The 19,034-nt window shown below is 38.7% G+C and overlaps 2 protein-coding genes across 3 annotated transcripts; both read left to right on the forward strand.

Moving 5' to 3' along the window:
• Nucleotides 1-11,139: 11,139 nt before the first annotated feature.
• LOC113357576 (probable glycosyltransferase At5g03795) lies at nucleotides 11,140-13,947 on the forward strand. Of its 2 annotated transcripts, none has more exons than XM_026601016.1 (6): nucleotides 11,140-11,533; nucleotides 11,626-11,895; nucleotides 12,095-12,381; nucleotides 12,956-13,188; nucleotides 13,307-13,464; nucleotides 13,643-13,947. In XM_026601016.1, exons 1-6 carry the CDS (start codon nucleotides 11,360-11,362, stop codon nucleotides 13,742-13,744), a joined length of 1,224 nt encoding a protein of 407 aa, XP_026456801.1. In that variant the 5' UTR covers nucleotides 11,140-11,359; the 3' UTR covers nucleotides 13,745-13,947. The 2 variants fall into 2 exon arrangements, with proteins under 2 accessions (XP_026456801.1, XP_026456802.1); XM_026601017.1 differs by having other exon boundaries at nucleotides 11,422-11,533; nucleotides 11,610-11,895.
• A 637-nt stretch (nucleotides 13,948-14,584) lies between these two features.
• On the forward strand, nucleotides 14,585-15,790 carry LOC113362263. Its single transcript, XM_026605189.1, has 3 exons — nucleotides 14,585-14,807; nucleotides 15,322-15,382; nucleotides 15,467-15,790. The coding sequence occupies exons 1-3, from the start codon at nucleotides 14,623-14,625 to the stop codon at nucleotides 15,701-15,703; spliced, it is 483 nt and encodes a 160-aa protein (XP_026460974.1). The 5' UTR covers nucleotides 14,585-14,622; the 3' UTR covers nucleotides 15,704-15,790.
• The last annotated feature ends 3,244 nt before the right edge of the window (nucleotides 15,791-19,034 follow it).

The following is a 19,034-nucleotide window of genomic DNA, read 5'->3' on the forward strand; positions in this document are numbered from 1 at the left end:
GACTTGGCTAAGCATGATCAACACTATGCTGGATACTTTCTTCCGCGCGAGTGTCCATACGGGCCATAATCGAGGAATTCCATCAAACAGGGAATTCCGAATCAACGGAAGATATTCAAGGCACGATCAACCAAGCCTAACAAGTTTCATGAAGGGGACCTGGTTCTCAAAGCAGTTCAGCGCGGTCTTCATTCTACAAGGAACTCCAATTGGGAAGGACCATTCATGGTCGCTGAATCCGTGGTCGGAGGATACTACAAATTGACCAACACAGATGGCAGAACCCTACCAGTAATTCATGAAAATTGGCTCAAGGCGTTTATCTGAAATTATTGGACATTTAAGATATTGGGAGGTGTTGGGATTTAACATTTAGGATTTTCTTTCATTTGTATTTCAGTTCCTCCAAAACATTTGCAATACTTGCAATCAATATTTGAATTCAGCAATTTATCAAAATTCAGTTCATATTTCGTAAAAGAAAATCTCTATCAAATCTACAAGAAAATCCTCAACCATCAGTCAATCCAAAACCATCTAAATATCAAAAACCCAAGTATAAACCTCACATCTCTCAGAAGTTCAGAAGTTCAAGAGATCAGCAAGAAAAGGCTTTCGCTCATCAGCATCCTTCAAGATTTTCAAAGCCGCCCTCTCCTTGTTCAACTCCTCGGTCAGCTTAGCAATCTTGTCCTCCTTCTCCTTCACAGCATCGTTTGGAAAGGGTATGTTCTTCTCACATGAATCCTTTATAACGTTTATTTGCTTACGAAGCCATTTCACGTTGAGGCCAAGCCTTTCTGAATTCTCCAAGTTAAACTCCCAATCAAAGAGTATATCTGGAGTCACGGCATTCCTGGGTCTCGTATGCATATCACTCACGACATGCAAGATAACGCCTACTTGCATGATTAAAGCATAAGCACGCCCAGGGTTCTTGTCAACGATCATATGGCCGAACTTCTTCCATATCGTCTCATACAAGCGTGCATATCCATTGGGAACGCTGAATCCAACGATTAGTTCATGATACGGGAGTGAAGTGTTAAAGGGAGGATCTAAAGCGACCCCTGCAGTTGGATATTCATACACTATTGTACGGTTCTCGGTCACTGGAGTGGCTCCCACGACTAAAACAACAGTTCCTTCAGTATTCTCCGCTGCTGTCTCGGTTTCTTCTATCACTGAGGCAACAACCATCTGGGTTTCCATAACAGAAGTAGCGACCTTCTCATGGCCTTGAAATGCAGGGATGGTTGTCTCTTCATCAATAACTCCGGAATGGTTAGAGTTATCATCGTTGGCTCCAGTATCCTCAACTTCGGTATTTAGCACCTAATACGAAGATTACATGAGGTTAGAGTCACGAATCCAAAGGAGATTATGAAACATAGTATACTAGCAAGGCAACATCATCAAGGTTCATCATACTACATTCAAGGCACGGTCAAATAACATGGAAGTCATGAAAACACATTTTACGATGAGTCCGTCTGAAGAAACTGAACTCTACCCTGTACTAGGAGACGAACTGGGAGCAATATACAAGGAATCCGAGGATGGGTCATATTCCATTCTCTTCGTATGGATGTACTCTATAACATGTCAAAATTTCATGAAAATCCGATGAACGAGAGAGTAGATGTGGCCAAAATATCAAGTGACGTGCAATCTGAAAAGGTTCTGAAAGTCTCCTGGAAGTTTACTATTTCGCCTTTTTCAGGCTCTGAACGTGCTCAAAACTTAAAAAGCTTCTTTGCTAAACTTGGAAATTTTCCGGGATTGAATTTGCACATGTAGATCATCAAAATCCGACTCCGGACGAAGATTCTACAGCGTTTCTACTAAAAAGTCGAGTTCTGAATTTTCTGACGACAAAATTCGACTAAGTTTTCACATATTCACATGGGTTCTCATTCATTCATTTACAAGTCAGCACTTTTATACTTCTATGAAGAATGTACAGGATATATTCTTACTTGAGGAGTCTCCAAAGTGTCCAAGGGGTTGGAATTGTCCACATCAACGACAAGAGGAACATCACTTCCATCCGGCTCCGAATCTTGGGAATTACCTCAATTCCTATTCCCAGAGGATGATTGAGTTCCAGAATTATCCATATCCATGACGACATCCTCCTGTACACGTCTTTTACAATCAATATTTTCATCTATGAAGCACCCCATTTGAACATGTGAAGAAATACTTACAGTTTCTTCGTCACTCAAATCAGCAATTGCTTGTTCAGTAACAGAAAATTGAAGACCTTCAAGACTTGATGGAGTAAAATTCTGCAAGAAAATTAACAACGTCGGCTTCATGATTCTAATGCTAATATCAATGAAAGTCACGGTGAGAAATATTGGAAACTCACCAAAGCACCAACTGGGGACTTTACGGTATTAGGTAACAGCTTATAACCTTTATGCCTGCCTTCTCCGCCATGAATAACCGCCTCAGTCTATGAGAAATCTACACCGATTCGAGGTTGTATATTACGACCGTCCTGTGGTGAAATCCAGTAATATAATCAGAATACATTTCTTATAATTTTCGTGAAGATTATATGAAGAAACATACCTGAGAGCATCCTGGAGACGAATTTCGTTTATCACCAGAAAGATACTTCAATCTTGGTCGACTGGAAATCATCTCAGCCGAAGGAAGATCCTTGAATGGAGGTCTGGGAAATCTTACAAAGCCACTCAAACGCCCAAGTTGTTGATCCCAGAATTCTACATAACCTGGGGTTACATAGGCGAATCTATCAGAACCAGGAAACCAGTAGCTACTCCCTTCCACGTGAGTATGATCCAAATGAGTCCTGATTTGATCAATTGATGGCTTCCTTCTCCGTATGGTTGGAACACACTGATCCATACCCATTTGTCGAGCTGCTCTATCAATATTATACTCCTCCACTGAAAGCTCTCCAAACGTGACTGATAGCAAATGACCAGGAGTGCAACTTAACATGAAAGATCTTTCGCCATCACTCAGATGCGCACCAGACGTCAAACTTGTGCCTTCTCCAGTATTGAAAGTCATCGGCTGAGAAACATAATCAGGGACTGGCACCCACGGGCGAAAATTGAACTCAGATTCTTCATTTAACACATCAATAAAACGTATTTTAGAACGAGGTTGCTTGGTGGACCAACGCATGATCCTAGCATTATCTTTCTCAGGTAAAGTATGGCGCGCATCAGTATTCGGTCCTTGCAAAACATTACGTGGAGTAGGTGCATAATTCTTAAAATGCTCCCAAATCAAAGCTTTAAGAAACATCGTTTTGGCATAACACTCAATCTTCATAGAGCCGTTCGAGACACTGGAGTCTATAATCAAGGAGTCCAGGTTGTAATACAAGGAGCCTAAGAATAAACTACCTATCGGAAGTTGCTCACCTTGAGCCATCTTAATAGCAAAGGGAATCACAAAAGGCTTCAATAAGTTTCCACTGTCTTCAAAAACGTCTATGGACAACCATTAACATAAGAAAACAGCAATGGGTAACATACCGTCGATGGGTTTATCAGAAACCTCGTCTTTGGGCCACCAGTGTGTCAACCAGGAAGCATAGCATCCTTTACTACCAGCCTTATTCGCTTTCTCCATTGCAGTTGTCAAGACATGAGAAACGACGGTCTCCTCATCTCAAAGATCCCCAGGAAGATTGCCCGTGATCGGGAGATGCATCAGAGCCGCCACGTCTTCCAAGGTAATGGTAAACTCTCCCCATCTACATATGAAAGTGTGAGTGGGAATGCACCAGCGAGCAAACAGAGCCACAATACCACTTGCGTCATGATAAATGAACAACTATCCAGAAGATTGAATAGCTCTCGTCACCTGCGCCTGGTCGAGCATAGTCCTCACATGAGGAAAACCCAACATGTGCCCCGCCCAGCCGGAAAATTTCTCCAAAAGTCGTCGAGAAAGCTTAAACTCTATGATTGATGAGGCGAAGACCCCTCGTTGAAGACAAAATCGAATCACTATCTTAGGAGTCACCAATTTCTTCTGAGTAACAGTTCTGGGATTTATCAAAAGACGATACACTGGGGATTTCAAATGTTGCTCAGCTCTTGGAATATCTTTTTCAAAGAATGCATCATCTATGTTCGGGACATTCTTAATCCCAGGGATTTCATCTTCATCTCCCCCAACGGAAGTTCCATCCATGCATGTCTCATCTCTGGAGATACCATCATCAACACACATCTCTTCCCTCGAGGCGTCGTCAGCTTGGGAATTGGACATCTTTGCTAAGTAGCTGAAAAGGTTCACACTACATTCTACTTCAATATGCCGTCCAGATATAAATCAAGGAAATACAAGCAAAAATGGTAACTCTTACCTTTTATACTTCCACTAACAATAGTGATAGTAATGCTAGAGTTAACACCTCAAAATCGTTCGTCTCTTCGAAAACTGCAAAAAACGAATGAAACTTTATTTAATTTCCGAAACTGATTTTTCATGAAATCACGAACACAATTTTCATAATGTGAACATTCACACAACTGACCTATGATGTTTACAACAATAAAATATTTCATCATAAATATATTGTCTATCTTCGAAGGTTCCTCAAAACCCACGTTTCTGATTTTTCGAAAAAACAGCAATTAATGCAACTTGCATATATAAATTCTCAAAGAATTTTATCTAATGAAAACAAATTCATGCAAATAAAATATACCATCATATTTTACACAATATATGTCACGGCTACATATATATAAAAAAAAAATTATTTTTCCTTCGTATCGTCGTTATTTGTCTTTAAAACGAAGGTTTATTTCAAAAATATTGTGAAAGCTCACATCTCATACATATAATGAAGTTTTGTATTTACATGAAAGCTCATAAGCAAAATTTTATCACTGGACACAAGTTCATCATACATATTTTCCTTCGTGTCACCGTGATTTGTCTTTAAAACGAAGGATTATTCCGATTTCATGAAAATTCACTTCTTTTACGATAAAACCGTGGCACACATGAAAGCTCACACACTAAGTTTTATCACTGGGCCTAGGTTCATATACTAAAAAAAAATCTCTCCTAAATCAGGGATTATAGTTAGTTTTCAAAACTAACGATTGAACGAACATACGTTTTTTCAAAAACGAGGGTTTTTTCATAAAACTCACACTAATATACACACATGTATATAACTTCATCATGATCAAAGCATGAAAAACTCTTGAGGATCATAAACATCAGCAAACAAAAAAATCGCACTTGGGCGAATCGGCCGGAAGTTGGCCGGCGGCAACGGCGACGACGGCGGCGGTCGGACGGCAGCGAAGCTCCGGCAATTTTTTTTTCCTCCACTCGCTGCTGACGTGAAGGTGATGGAGAAGTGATGAAGGTGCTGGCCGTGTGTGAAGGAGAAATAAAAAAAAAAGGATTAATTCCTTTTATACCAAATTTTATTTCCAAAACCTAATTTCACAAGGATTTCCTTATTGGGCCCGGCCCGCGAATCCTAACCGACCACAGACTCGTCGTTCAAACCAGCGAATCAACATCAATTCATGCTCATCAAACGACGCTCCAATCATGACATTGAAGCCTTCATCAAGTCGTGGTTTTCTCATGTTTTCTAAATCCGGTAACGTCTCAACTTACGACTAAGTTCAATTACTGGTATTATTATTTATGGCCGGAAAATCACCATTTAATGCTGACTGAGGAACACAGCTTTCTTCAGTAAGCAGGAGACTTAATGTAGATGGTGGATTTTCGATAAAGGCTAAATTCGTAAACTCATAATTATACGAAGCCCTGATTCAACAATCAGACGTGAGTATCGAGACACGGGTCTCTCATCGAATTCTCAACGGAGAGTACTTTCTCTCAGAGTACATGTAGATATATAGTCTCACGACTGGACAACGGCATATCTCATGAATACTGAATACTTTCAGTGATTATTTCTATATAGCATCACGAGATGGACGGCTCCTAGACAGCTTGCTCTGCTAGTATAGAGCGATAATATCTTCAGGAACAAACAACAAGTTTACCCTGACTATATAAAGGATATGACTTATCGACAAGCTCGTATCAGGATAATTAATGCTCCTAGATAGCTTGCTCTGCTAGTATAGAGCCACAAAGTTAATTATTCCTAATTACAATCGCTCTTATTCCATGGTCGAATCCACGACTGGTCCCATGGAATGACAATAACAATTGTTCTGATTCTATGATCGAATCCACAGCTTGATCTCATAGAATAGCAATAACTATATTATCTCATTACTCCGATTTCATGATCGAATCCAAAAATGGTCTCATAAATGGTAATAGATAAACCTTAATTACTCTGATTCTATGGTCGAATCTACGATCCCATGGAATGGTAATGCTCACTTTATTATTCTGAATTCGTAGTCGAATCCTCAGCTGATCCTATGAATTAATAATAAACATCTTATTACTCAGTTTTGTGAATTACTCTCCACTAAATTCCACAATTAGTAATAAATAATCAACAACCGGGTGTCTAAGCTACCTCTAAGTAAGCCCCGATTCAAATGGTGAAGGTGTATTCAACGATGATACACTAACAGTCACCGCACGAACGAGTATTTCAAAAATACAACGAAACGATGAACCTATGCAAAATAGAGAAGAAAATAATAAATAATTAAAAATATTGACCAGGGTGATGGGAGCACGGACACACGACCGACCGACCGTGTCGTGGTCAATCCCACGCCAGTTATATATTTTTAATGCATTTTTATTATTTCCATGATTTGATGAAAATTCTCTCATTTTATCAAATCTCATTCGTCTTGAGGAAACTCCTCGGTTTCATGGTACTTCCATAAATTCATAAAAATAATATAAAATTAAGGAAAGGAGTGTGGGACGTGACCATTGGCCAACTGGCCATGCCTTGGTCCCAACCGGCCCCACACCCACGGTTCTTTATTATTTAATTATTATTATTATTATTATTATTATTATTATTTCTCTAATTTCATGAAAAAACTCCTTGATTTCATGGTATTTTTGCACAAATTATCAAATAATAATAAAATAAAATAAATTATGAAAACTTGTGGGACCGGGCCTTGGCCAGCCGGCCATGCCCTAGCCGGTCCCACACGCCCCTTTGTTTTATTATTTTATTATTAGTTTTCCTTGAATTCATCAAATTCCTTGATTTCATGGTATTTCTCTCAAATTAGGAAAAATTCCCTCAAATCATCAAAATACCTAAAAATATTAAAAAATTAGGAAAAATCGTGGGACCGGACCCTAGCCGGCCGGCCATGCCTTCCACGGTCCCACACGCCCTTGTTTGTTATTATTTTAATATTTTTTTCTTCCTTGACCTCATGAAAACTCCTTCAATTCATGGAAACTCCCTAAATTCATCAAATTTCTCAAAATTCATGAACTTTTCATAAAATCATTATAAAATTAGGGAAACTCGTGAGACCGGGCTCTAGCCGGCCGACCATGCCTTCCACGGTCCCACACACCGTTGTTTTATTATTTTTTGCTTGCTTGTACTCATGAAAACTCCTTCAATTCATGGAAACTCCCAAAATTCATCAAATTTCTCAAAATTCATGATTTTTTCATAAAATCATCAAAATATTATAAAATTAAGGAAAAGGCACCACGGGGGTGTGGTCACGACCTTCCGACCATGCCTTGACCACGGCGGTCCCACGCCTCCTCATCCCTTATTTTATAATTATATTTCATCATCTCATGGTGTTTTCCTCAGTTTTCGTCGAAACCCTAATTTTGGCATATTTTCTCGAATGGATGCTCAATTGCACACCAAAAAATATCAAAAGTCTCAGGACTGAGACGCGGATGCCTTGCGGACACAAGCATGCTATCTTGACCGACCAAGATTGGCTCTTTGGCTCACGGAATCCGGTCCCATCAATTTTCACAGTTTTGACCTAATTTACACAATTGCTCGTATTAGGTCCAAAACTCTCCCAAACACTTTGGATTTTCATGAAGTGATCGTCAGGCAGTCACGTGACAACCCAGGGCTGGTTTCATGACTCCATGGTCGGTCCCTCGCCTCGTCATAATTAATTAGGTTTTCTCACCTAAGGCTCATACGAGAATTTTTGAATAAATGATTAAGCCAGCATTTAATCATTCTTTCACCAACAAATCGTCAACTCTTCAGGAGTTCTTCGTATTTGCTCACGTGAGCATATGGACACTACATGGTTGATCCATAGTCCCATGTAGTCGCTCCCTCCTTCGTCCCATGGTTAAAAATTCTGACGAACCGTGAATTGATCATCAATTGATCAAATTAGGGTTTCTGAATCCAAGGATCATCATTCCAGATTCCAACCTTAATAATTTTACGACGACCTCATGGTCATTAATCTTATTAATTATGCTAGTACTTTAATTAATATTTTTGGTACGCTGCCAATAATCCATCAGATGAGCAATACATGCTCAGACGATCAAATATTCAACAATTCATCGCATGAGAAGCATTTGCTCAGATGAGGAATATTTTCTCAAACCAAGGAATATTGGTTCAACAATCGATATTCAACGATCCATCGAATGAGCAATACTTGCTCACTTCATCGTAAGAGCTATACCTCTGTCTCATGACATGTTCAATTCATGAGTTTCAGAACATCATGTTCAACTTAACGACTACATGGACTCATCGTCCCATCAAACCACGAAGTCATCAATTGACTAACAAACCACGAGACGTCAATCGTGTCACTTGGGGGGATATCACTTAGGGTTTTGGTCTGGCGGTCTACGACACGTGTGTTCAAACACACGATATAATGTGAGCAAGTCGTGCAGTCAGTTGAAGGAATTCACGAGGTAGTGGGTGGAAAATCGACCAAGTCTCCACACGTTGAGCAACTGGTTTCAAACACGATCTCCACTTCCCCACTCCTTGATTCCATCAACTGTCATACTTCATGGAATCATGGTGTCTACTATTCCAGCAATATAAATAAGTCTATGAATCATGATTGAATCATCATCATCAATATCATAAATATCACGTCAAACTGACAACACGAGATCATCAACTCATCAATTGAGCAACTACTCTCAATTTAGCAATTTTCAATCACTAAGAGCTTATCGTATTCAGAATTCACACACCCACAATCTTTGATTACCATTGATTCCACACATTTCTCAGCTTCCCTTCTACAGATCAACCTATCCTCTCTTGTGAACGAATTTACTCTGGAACAGTCATTGTCTTGATTTAGGCCGGAGTACTACAGATTGATCTCTCGAATCTAAAGCATCCCCTTTGCAGCGGTGCATCTGTGTGAGGTTTAACATTTCGCTCGGTTCAAGGAGTCTCCTCCGTACGGTCGTCTCCTCAATTCTTTAAAAACCAGCAAATCGTTTTTCCTCATCTACAAAACCCGAACCCGACCGATGTTTGTGGGTGCGGGGTTGGTTATGAAAATAAAACCCGTTATAGTTAGGTTTGTAGTTGGTATTAGCTAACACCCGACCCGCCCGACCCATATGCAGCTCTAATTATGGGCCAAAACTCCAGAAGTCGGCGATGTTATTTTAGAATCTGATAGTTTGAATGTAGTTAACTTTGTTAGAGGTGCAACCCATTATGTACACTGGATGAACCAGGGCATTGTAGAAGAAATAAAGCATTTCTTATCTAGAATGTCGTTATGTCGGGTCAGTCATGTGAAGAGAACATGCAACAACTCATCTCATAAAATAGTTAACAAATCTGGAACTGATAGAGGTTCTTTTAACTTTTTAAAAACCATTCGGTTGAATTTACAGATGTTATAAGGGATGATGAAGTTAGCCCGATGTTATGTAATATTAACTAATTAATATATTTTGTGTTCTGTTTTAAAAAAAATCTTTTATCCTTGTTCAAACTTTTATTTTTCCTATACCTGCTAACTTAATTAAAACTCTAATTTATAAGCACAAAAACACAATTTTCTCTACTAGCCAAATTTCATTTTAAACTCTTCTGTTATCCTCTTATTTTCTCTTCCGCTTTTATAATAGTTTTAAATACGAATTTTAGAAATATGTATATTATAGGTACTTTCCGACTAACCCATGTCTTCTTTATATATTTGGGATTGATAAATTGAGCGAGCAGTAATCATAAAAATTAAAGTTGCAGAGAGGAGTTCCGCCATGAATTTTGTGAAAAAACTTTGTAGAACTAGCCGAAACTTCTGGAAATGAAGCACAGTCCGGATTTTTCGCAAAAAAAATCCTAGCCGAATATTTAGATAAAAGCTCGGTTACGTAGCAATTTTTCCCTCCTAACCGAACTTTTCTCTGAAATCTATATATTGAGTTCGGTTACGTCGCAATTTTTTTCTCCTAACCGAATTTTTCTTTGAAAACCTATATATTGAGTTTGGTTATGTCGCAATTTTTTTCTCCTAACTGGACTTTTCTCTGAAAGCAAAAACTCCATTAAAACCAAGTTCGGCTACTTGTTCTTCAGATCTTTTAGCCGAACGAGTTTGACTTAGCTCAAATCAAGCTATAAAATTTCTCATTTTCAGAAAATATTGGCTAAATTCAAGCAACAAAAAACTAAATTTGAAGTATGCCCGGGTAGTTTGAAGGTTCGGGTTCAAAAATAATAATAATCGTGTCTGTGTCAGTACTACACAACTAACATCATGTTTATTTTCTTTCTTCCTGGATCTGTGTCGTCTGGATTTAAATGAAATCGCCTAACTTATCTGGATGACACAATATGTTTGTTTTCTGAGTCAGATATGACTTAGCTGATTTAAAAATATGTGATTCAGTGGTTTGTTCCTATTAATCAGGAGTAGCTTGTTACCTGACTCAAACGGATCTGAATCAGAGATTCGGTCTAAAATAGGTAACGGATCAAATTTGATTCAACTTAGAAAACAAATCGTGTAACATCTAATTCAGTGCGAATCAGGAGTTGATTCTGATCCAAATGACGAGTTAGATGCAAACAAACTGATGTGAACTAGGAGTTGTCACCAATCCAGAAAGCGAGTTAGATGCAAACAAACGGGGTGTAAGAGGCAATGTTGGTGCTCGCAAGAATATAAGGCCACCGCCAACTCCAAGTTCACAAGACCGAGAGGAAAATAGCCACCGCCAGCGCCAGACTGTCCGGATAAAATAAAGAGTGTCAATGTATTTTATTTTTTCCTCTCCCCTCCGAAGCGTGGTGTTGGCAGCGATCTGGATTCTGGAAACAGTGTTCTCTCTTTCACTCACTCTCCCTTTTCTAGACAAGGAAGCTCACATTCTCACTTCAAAAAAAATTCCTCCAGTATCTGAAGACTGAACCCCAATTGAAATAATTATGACAGGAAAATCAAATCCTTTCTCTTCTTTGATTACTTCACCACCATGTAATCTACAGAGATCTCTTTTAACTATCTCAGCTCTAACCCTAATCACTTTCACTTACCTCTCTCTTAAATCTCTCCATTTCCCACTTCAATACTGTTCTCCAGATATTTCTGTGACTCGTCAGGTAATTTTCAATTCATACATCCTCCTCTATTTTGTTCTGATTTTTTTTTGTCGGATTTCTTAGTAATTTTACACAGGTTTTGATTCATAAAGGTTGAAACATCGGAAGAATTTACAGATATATATCACTCACCTGAAGTTTTCCGATTGAATTATGAAGAAATGGAGAAGAATTTCAAGGTTTTTATATATCCAGATGGAGATCCAAATACTTTTTATCAAACTCCTAGGAAATTGACTGGAAAGTATGCTAGTGAGGGTTTTTTCTTTCAGAATATTCGAGAAAGTCACTTTCGTACTGATAATCCAGATGAAGCCCATCTCTTCTTCATCCCTATTTCTTGTCATAAGATGAGAGGAAAGGTAATTTCTATTGCTTGGAACTCTGAATGCATTAATGTAGTATCATTTCTTCTGGAATCCATGTTTACTGCCATATTTTTACAGTTAGCTGCCGTAGGAATCACAATTTGATTGGAGTGTAAGATGAACTGATTTAGGCTTAAATTTTGTTTGTGACTAACTTGTAAGGTAATTGTTGTAAATGTTTGTTTCTACACAGGGGACATCGTATGAGAACATGACGGTAATTGTGGATAATTACGTGCAAAGCTTAATTATGAAGTACCCTTATTGGAATAGAACCTTGGGTGCAGATCATTTTTTCGTTACTTGTCATGATGTTGGTGTAAGAGCAACTGAAGGTGTTCCATTTCTTGTTAAGAATTCAATAAGAGTTGTTTGTTCACCAAGTTATGATGTTGGATTTATTCCTCACAAGGATGTTGCTCTCCCACAAGTACTGCAGCCATTCGCTCTACCAGCTGGGGGAAACGACATAGAAAATAGGTAGGAAACATGTTCTTTTTGCATTTTTTTTACAAGATATTTATGCGATGAGCATTAATAAATTTTAGGAGGTGAATGATGGTATTTGATTGGGGTCTATTTGCTTGAGATAGGTCTTCGTGTAGATATCCATGCTTAGCGAAAGTTCAGTAAGTTGTGCAGTTAATGACATCAAACTAACTTCCTGTTGTCATTACTTCGTTAGTAATATATCGGTATACAAAATAACACTTCGAGCAATGAGAATAGCTGATTTGTTCAACATTGACTTCCTCGATCTGCCTTCCTAATAATTTTGTAATGTGAGAGATTGTGGCTTCCTCGCATTGTCTGTTGCTAGTATGTTTTGTTGTTGTTTGGTTATTAGCTTTATGGTTTAGAATATCTTTTCTTCTGTCGTTGTGGTATGTGGATTATTACCCTCCATTGATTTGTTTCTTTTAGAAAGTTCCAGTAATGTATTTAATATTTGTTGTAGCGATATGACATAAGTTTTTAAACTATTCGTACATATCAGATTACACAACCACTTCATTTTTTAGTTTTTACATAGAAATGGTGGCCATTTTTTCAGGACCGCTCTTGGGTTTTGGGCAGGTCATCGCAATTCTAAAATAAGGGTTATACTGGCACGTGTGTGGGAGAACGACACAGAACTTGACATCTCGAACAACCGAATAAATAGGGCAACTGGACCTCTAGTTTATCAGAAGAGATTTTATAGGACGAAATTTTGCATATGCCCTGGTGGCTCTCAGGTTAACAGCGCGCGGATCACAGACTCAATTCACTATGGATGCATTCCTGGTGAACTTTTAACTTCTTTGCCATCCTACATATTTACAATTGGTGTAACGTATTATCTTTCTTCCCTCAAGCACCTGCAGTTGAATTTTTTAACTAACCGTGTTGTCTCTCTCTGCAGTTATTTTGTCTAATTATTATGATTTGCCATTCAATGATATCCTTAATTGGGAAAGATTTGCTGTCATACTAAAGGAGAGTGATGTGTACAGACTTAAGTATATTCTCAAAGAAATTCCTGATGAGGAATTTGTTCTGTTGCATAACAACCTAGTGAAGGTACGATATTCGAGTTTTTCTGTTCGCATACTTCTTGTTCGATAGATCTCTCTTGAAGTTCTATCGTAATGTAGTCAAACTCCTGTTTATTGTCATGAATTGTTTCATATTTGATTCATTACCAATTGAAATTGCAGATGTAATTATGATTTGTCTTTTTGCCCCTTGATAATATCAGGTCCAGAAGCACTTCCAATGGAATACACCACCACTCAGATATGATGCGTTCCACATGGTTATGTACGATCTATGGCTGCGTCATCATGTCATCAAGTACTAAAAACACCGTTACTTAAGCCAGGTTTTCTTTGTTGTACATTGGGTGCTTTGGAGTTGGTCTGGAGATATTGAAAGTTCCTGACTGATTTATTGAGTCTGTTCTCTAACAATTCAAGGGCTTGTATATGTACAACTGTATGCCTCATTTTGATACTCAATTCATTGTTAAAAAAATCGGTGCGGAATAGAATTGACATGTTATGAGTGCGCCTGCACAGTCCAATACCCCAACCCCTTTGATGTCAATGTTTTGCCTCCATTCTGACTCCTTATTTCCCCAAGTCCCATGTCTGGACTGTGGTTCGCAAATGCACTTGTGACTGGCTCTTCAGATGTTAATATCGGATCTGTGGCTTATTTATCATGTCATTATGAACTAAAAGGATGGAAGGTTAACATAGCATATCCTTGAAATAGAGTTGACGAGGCCAGACGAAAAGTGCAATCCAATTTTAGCTGTTTCGATTATTTGGTACCCCTGCTATGTTAACCTTCCATCAAAATAGAATGCAGCTAAATCTTTCATTTGCCATCTCTAAATAAATTATTACTTGCTGAAACAAAATTCACTTCAGAAAGAAAAAGCCTCTTAGCTAGTAAAAACTAGAACTCTATTGTTGGGGGTTAAAAGGTTGACCATTTTGGGGGCTTTTTAGCTTTGGGTAGGCAAATTATAGATGGCAAATTATAGATAAGGGGAGACTTAAGTGATTAAAAAGTCAGATTTACCCTTTATAAATAAATAATTTAAAATCAAAACCTAATATTAAGCCTAAATCAAAACCAAACATCAAAACCCATTCATTTTCTTTATTATTCTTCTTCTTCTTCTCAAAAAAAAACTCTCAAAAACCTAATAATAACCAATCTCTTCCCAAAATGGCCGCAAGATCAAGAGTGACAAGATCCGGTCGATTGAACCCTGATTCTGAATCAGGGCAAGTTATTGATGTTCCTTTTCATGCAGATGTGGTGAACCAATCTCTTCAAACACCTTCAAATCCTCCTGTGGTGAACCAAACCGTTCAAACACCTGTGAATCCTCCACAAATGACTCCTACTAGGTAAGAATCGAAAAACTCACCAGTTATTTTACCATTAGATTGAAAAAATAGGTTCGATTGATGGTTTTAGGGTTTAAAAAAATGGTTTTCTGAAGCGTTTACGGCCGGGATATCATATCGTCCTGGCCGTAATGTACACTTGACGGTTGAGACATCAAGAACTCCCAGCCGTTATTGTCTCACGCAGTTAGGAATATTTGAGAACCCAACCGTGGAATACTATTACGGATGGTACTTTCCCAGCCGTAAGGTGTCCTGTGTTTGCAAAGTAAAATTGAGTGATGAATGTTTCGGCTGGTATTTTCCTAACCGTAAATAAATATTCCTAACCCTTATTTGATATTTTCTAGCCGATACTTTGTTTACGGTTTGGTCGTCCGCATATTTCTAAGCCGAGACTACGTTTACGGTTAGGTTGTCTCACTTTTCACGGACGATACTGTTTCTGACGGATGGGTTATCTGTTATTTCCAATCCTAATCCTATCTTCTGATATGTTTGTCATCATTTTTAGGAACCCTGGAAAGGAGAAAGAACCCCAGGAACTACCAATGTGTGATATTGTTACGATGATGGTACGTAGCCTAAGTATATGATTCTTTTTTTGGTATACGTTTCTCAAATTATGTACCACTATTAATTGAATGATGTGAAAATAGGTCAAGAGAGCTAAGTGGATTGCCAGGGGACTGAGGCGTAACATTGAGGAGGTTTTATATTTGGATTGCGAGGAACAAAGAACTCTGATTCTCAGGCTTCTGGAGTTACATAATCCAATGAGGGATGATCTATATACTGACGAAGTAATTGATGATAGGATTAGTCTTTCCCAAACTCCCGACAGTTCTTCATCATCTTCTGAGGATGTTCCTTCAATTGTTGGTCGTAGTGGATGATTGTAGATAATTTACTTGTTTAAGTCATTCCAGCTTATGTTTATGTAGACTTTTTAGCATGTTTAAGTTATGGATTTGGGTGATTTACTTTTCAGAGTTACTTTTCATTAACCTTGAATGAATGGATAATAATGTTTTGATTCTTAATTTATTAGATTCTTAACTTACGACCAGGATTACCAACCGTAAGTTTTGGTAACGGCTAGGATAACTAGCCGTAAGTTGTATCAACGGCTAGGACTACCAGCCGTAGAAGTGACAGTACCCAGAATTACGGGCAGAAAACATAGCCGAAATCGGGTATATGGTTTGGTGTCTCAGTCGTCACTTAGTAAAATCTGAAACTGGGATTACAGGAAGAGTTACGACCAGGATTACCAACCGTAAATTTTACATTTCCCAGAAATACGGGTTGAATTCCTATCCGTTACCGGATGTTCGGTTAGGTTTCCCAGCCGTGATTATGCGAATTGCTCACTTGGGTCGTTACGGCTAGGTCGTGTCAGTGTTTGACCTGGCCGTAAATTTTACATTACCCAGAAATACGGGTTGAATTCCTAGCCGTTACCGGATGTTCGGTTAGGTTTCCCATCCGTGATTATGCGAATTGCTCACTTGGGTCGTTACGGCTAGGTCGTGTCAGCGTATGACCTGGCCCTAAACACCTCTAAATAACCACATAACTTTATCATATTATCATTACAAACACATAATAAGAGTAAAACTAGATTACAAACACATAATAAGAGTAAAACTAGATTCTTCATATATAATGAGTGATTCAAAATACATAGGTTCACCACATTATTATCATATTATCATTTTAATCACCACCCCACAAAAAAACATTGTTATTATTTACCTTCAGACCACATTTACTCATACTCATCCTCATCGGAACTCGTTAGTACACACAACGGGCCATCCCTCGATAACTATAATGCATCCCACAATTGAAATCTTTCCTCGAACCTATGACTCCAAGTCATTGGTATTTCGCTGTCACATCCGTCTACCTTTCTTAATGGAGGTAATGGGCATCCATCTTTCAATTGGAGGTCGACATAATGGTTCATGTTCACGAACCCCATGATGACTATCTTCGGAGATTCTTCTTCGGTAAAAACACGTCTTGTTGGTGCGTATGTAACACTATCTGCATAGGAGATGGAATGAATAACGCAATGGAATGCATTGGCGAGTAGATAGCCACATATTGGAATTTTCATCCAATATTCACTTGTCAAACACTTGTTGCCCATTAAACGCCTTTCAAATGCTTTGAACTCCTCGTTTAGCATCTCCTTCGTGTTATTTCTTTCGAATCTCATCATTGGCTTGTAGAAATTGGGGAAACAACGTAGTTCAAGCAAACACTTTTGCCTAACATAAGTAATTTGGTCGTCACCCCATTCTTTTTCCTGCTCAAAAGGTCCAAGTTGATCTACAAACACATGGTAACCACAATTTCCGTCGCCCTCAACATCGTCGGTGGACTTGACGTAGTTATGAATAAAATGTGGTAAAAAGTGCATGTAATTTTTGTATATCGTGTAAGTAGGTCGGATATAATTACCTTCCTCATCTATAGGGGGTGATATCATCGGACCTACATCCAAGAAGACCGTCTTTTTCTCACCATCGAGGTTACTAACAACTCTTTGTGGGGTGATTAGCGATGGTTCGACCATTGGTGCTTTTCCTTTGACATCATTACCTCGACTTCTCGCTAATTGCTTAATACCAACCGTACCACCAACTTTTCTTTGGATATTACTGGCTTCTTTGGTTGTTGAACCTTGTTGGGATGGAACAACCGGGTCTTTAATTTTGACTCCACTATCAACTTTTCTTTTTGAACTTGATGCAACAACCACATTCTTCTTGCGTCGTTTTCCCTTTATTTCACTAGCTCCGCTTGGTCCGTCTTTTTCCATCTCCTTTCTTTTAAGTTTGTACAATTCGTTCAACTTCTCATAAGCATAAGGATCTCTTCGCATTGAAGGAGTCAATTGTGGACCTTCTTGAACCTTTCTCTTAGCTTCTGCCCTTTCTTGTTTCTTTGTTGTTTTGTTCGAAGGCCTACCCTTGCCCTGCCCCTTCTAAGGTTCTAAAATATCTTGTCTAGTCTCTGGACGGTTGAATCTCCGCAATTCATACAACCAAAGTTTTCTTTGCGCCGGTAGTAAAGAAGCATACATATCAAAAAGTTCCTTGTGTACCTCCGTGTCGCAAAACACTCCCCAAGACCTTGATTTGGTGATGGATCTTTAAATGTTAGTTGTTGCCAAAGTGGATCTATATCTTCAATCGGAATCATCCTTGTGGGATAATTTTCTATTGCATGCCTACATGGGAGCCTCAAAGACGACTTAATTGGAAAATTACATATCATTCCCGGTGGAAAATTGTGTTCCTCCCAAGCCTCCACTTCCGTTATCATTTTTAGGATTGCCCATTGAGAAACATATAAACTTATTCCCCGGAGCCAAGGGCTATCCCGGTAGTCGGTAACGAGTCTAGATCGGATCTTTTCAAAATCCCCTTTAATTCTATCGAGATCACGCTTGAAATACTCAACCATAGCTTCAAAAACAACAACGAATCCACCATCACAACCATTTAACTTAGTCTTGAACCGATAGTGAGCCGACTCCACCGTTCTTGTGGCTTGATTGTCATAATGTCAATAACGGTTTACCCATGCACTAACAAAATTTTCTTTGTGGGGATTCAATAACTCGTTCTTCAAATATGTTATAACATCCGGGTAGGTTGACCATTTTTCCATTACAAAACGCTCCCTTTGCAAATATAATGGTTCCGTGAGCGACCATATTAGTTGTTCCCAATCATCTTGAAATTCCGCCCAAAGCACCTCGGCTATCTTGTCATTCATCTCAAACTTTTATTTCTATTCTTGTTGTATCTTCAACGGTAGATTTTTAATCCTCTCCATCTCGGTCTTCTTTGCTGGCCATATAACCCTCTTGCAATTAGTTTGCACATTGTTCCATATATGAAACGTGCAAAGATGATGCCGCGCGTAGGGGAAAGCACGTGGTATGGCCCACATCAATGCTTTCTCCTTATCCGTAATCAACACCATAGGAGTATAACCTTCTTGATACAGTAACTTGACCTTTTGCAATGCCAACAAATAACTTTCCTTCGACTCGTCTTTCAAGAAACAAAACACAACGGTAAATGTCGACTTGGTAGATGTTTGCCCAACAAAGTTCAATATCGGCATGTTGTACTTGTTCGTTTTATACGTGCAATCCATAAAGAGAATTTGATGAAAGCATCTTGCCAATTGTACACATTCCGG

This window comes from Papaver somniferum, chromosome 3 (genome assembly GCF_003573695.1).
Source record: "Papaver somniferum cultivar HN1 chromosome 3, ASM357369v1, whole genome shotgun sequence".
Classification (NCBI taxonomy): domain Eukaryota; kingdom Viridiplantae; phylum Streptophyta; class Magnoliopsida; order Ranunculales; family Papaveraceae; genus Papaver; species Papaver somniferum.

Excerpts from the sequence above, each read along its gene's own strand:
- LOC113357576 (XM_026601016.1), top strand. The coding sequence starts at position 11,360 with ATGACAGGAAAATCAAATCCTTTCTCTTCTTTGATTACTTCACCACCA. Across the intron at positions 13,189-13,306 it reads TCACTATGGATGCATTCCTG|TTATTTTGTCTAATTATTAT; the intron begins GTGAACTTTTAA and ends CTCTCTCTGCAG. Across the intron at positions 13,465-13,642 it reads TGCATAACAACCTAGTGAAG|GTCCAGAAGCACTTCCAATG; the intron begins GTACGATATTCG and ends TGATAATATCAG.
- LOC113362263 (XM_026605189.1), top strand. The coding sequence starts at position 14,623 with ATGGCCGCAAGATCAAGAGTGACAAGATCCGGTCGATTGAACCCTGAT. Across the intron at positions 14,808-15,321 it reads CCACAAATGACTCCTACTAG|GAACCCTGGAAAGGAGAAAG; the intron begins GTAAGAATCGAA and ends CATCATTTTTAG. Across the intron at positions 15,383-15,466 it reads GTGATATTGTTACGATGATG|GTCAAGAGAGCTAAGTGGAT; the intron begins GTACGTAGCCTA and ends ATGTGAAAATAG.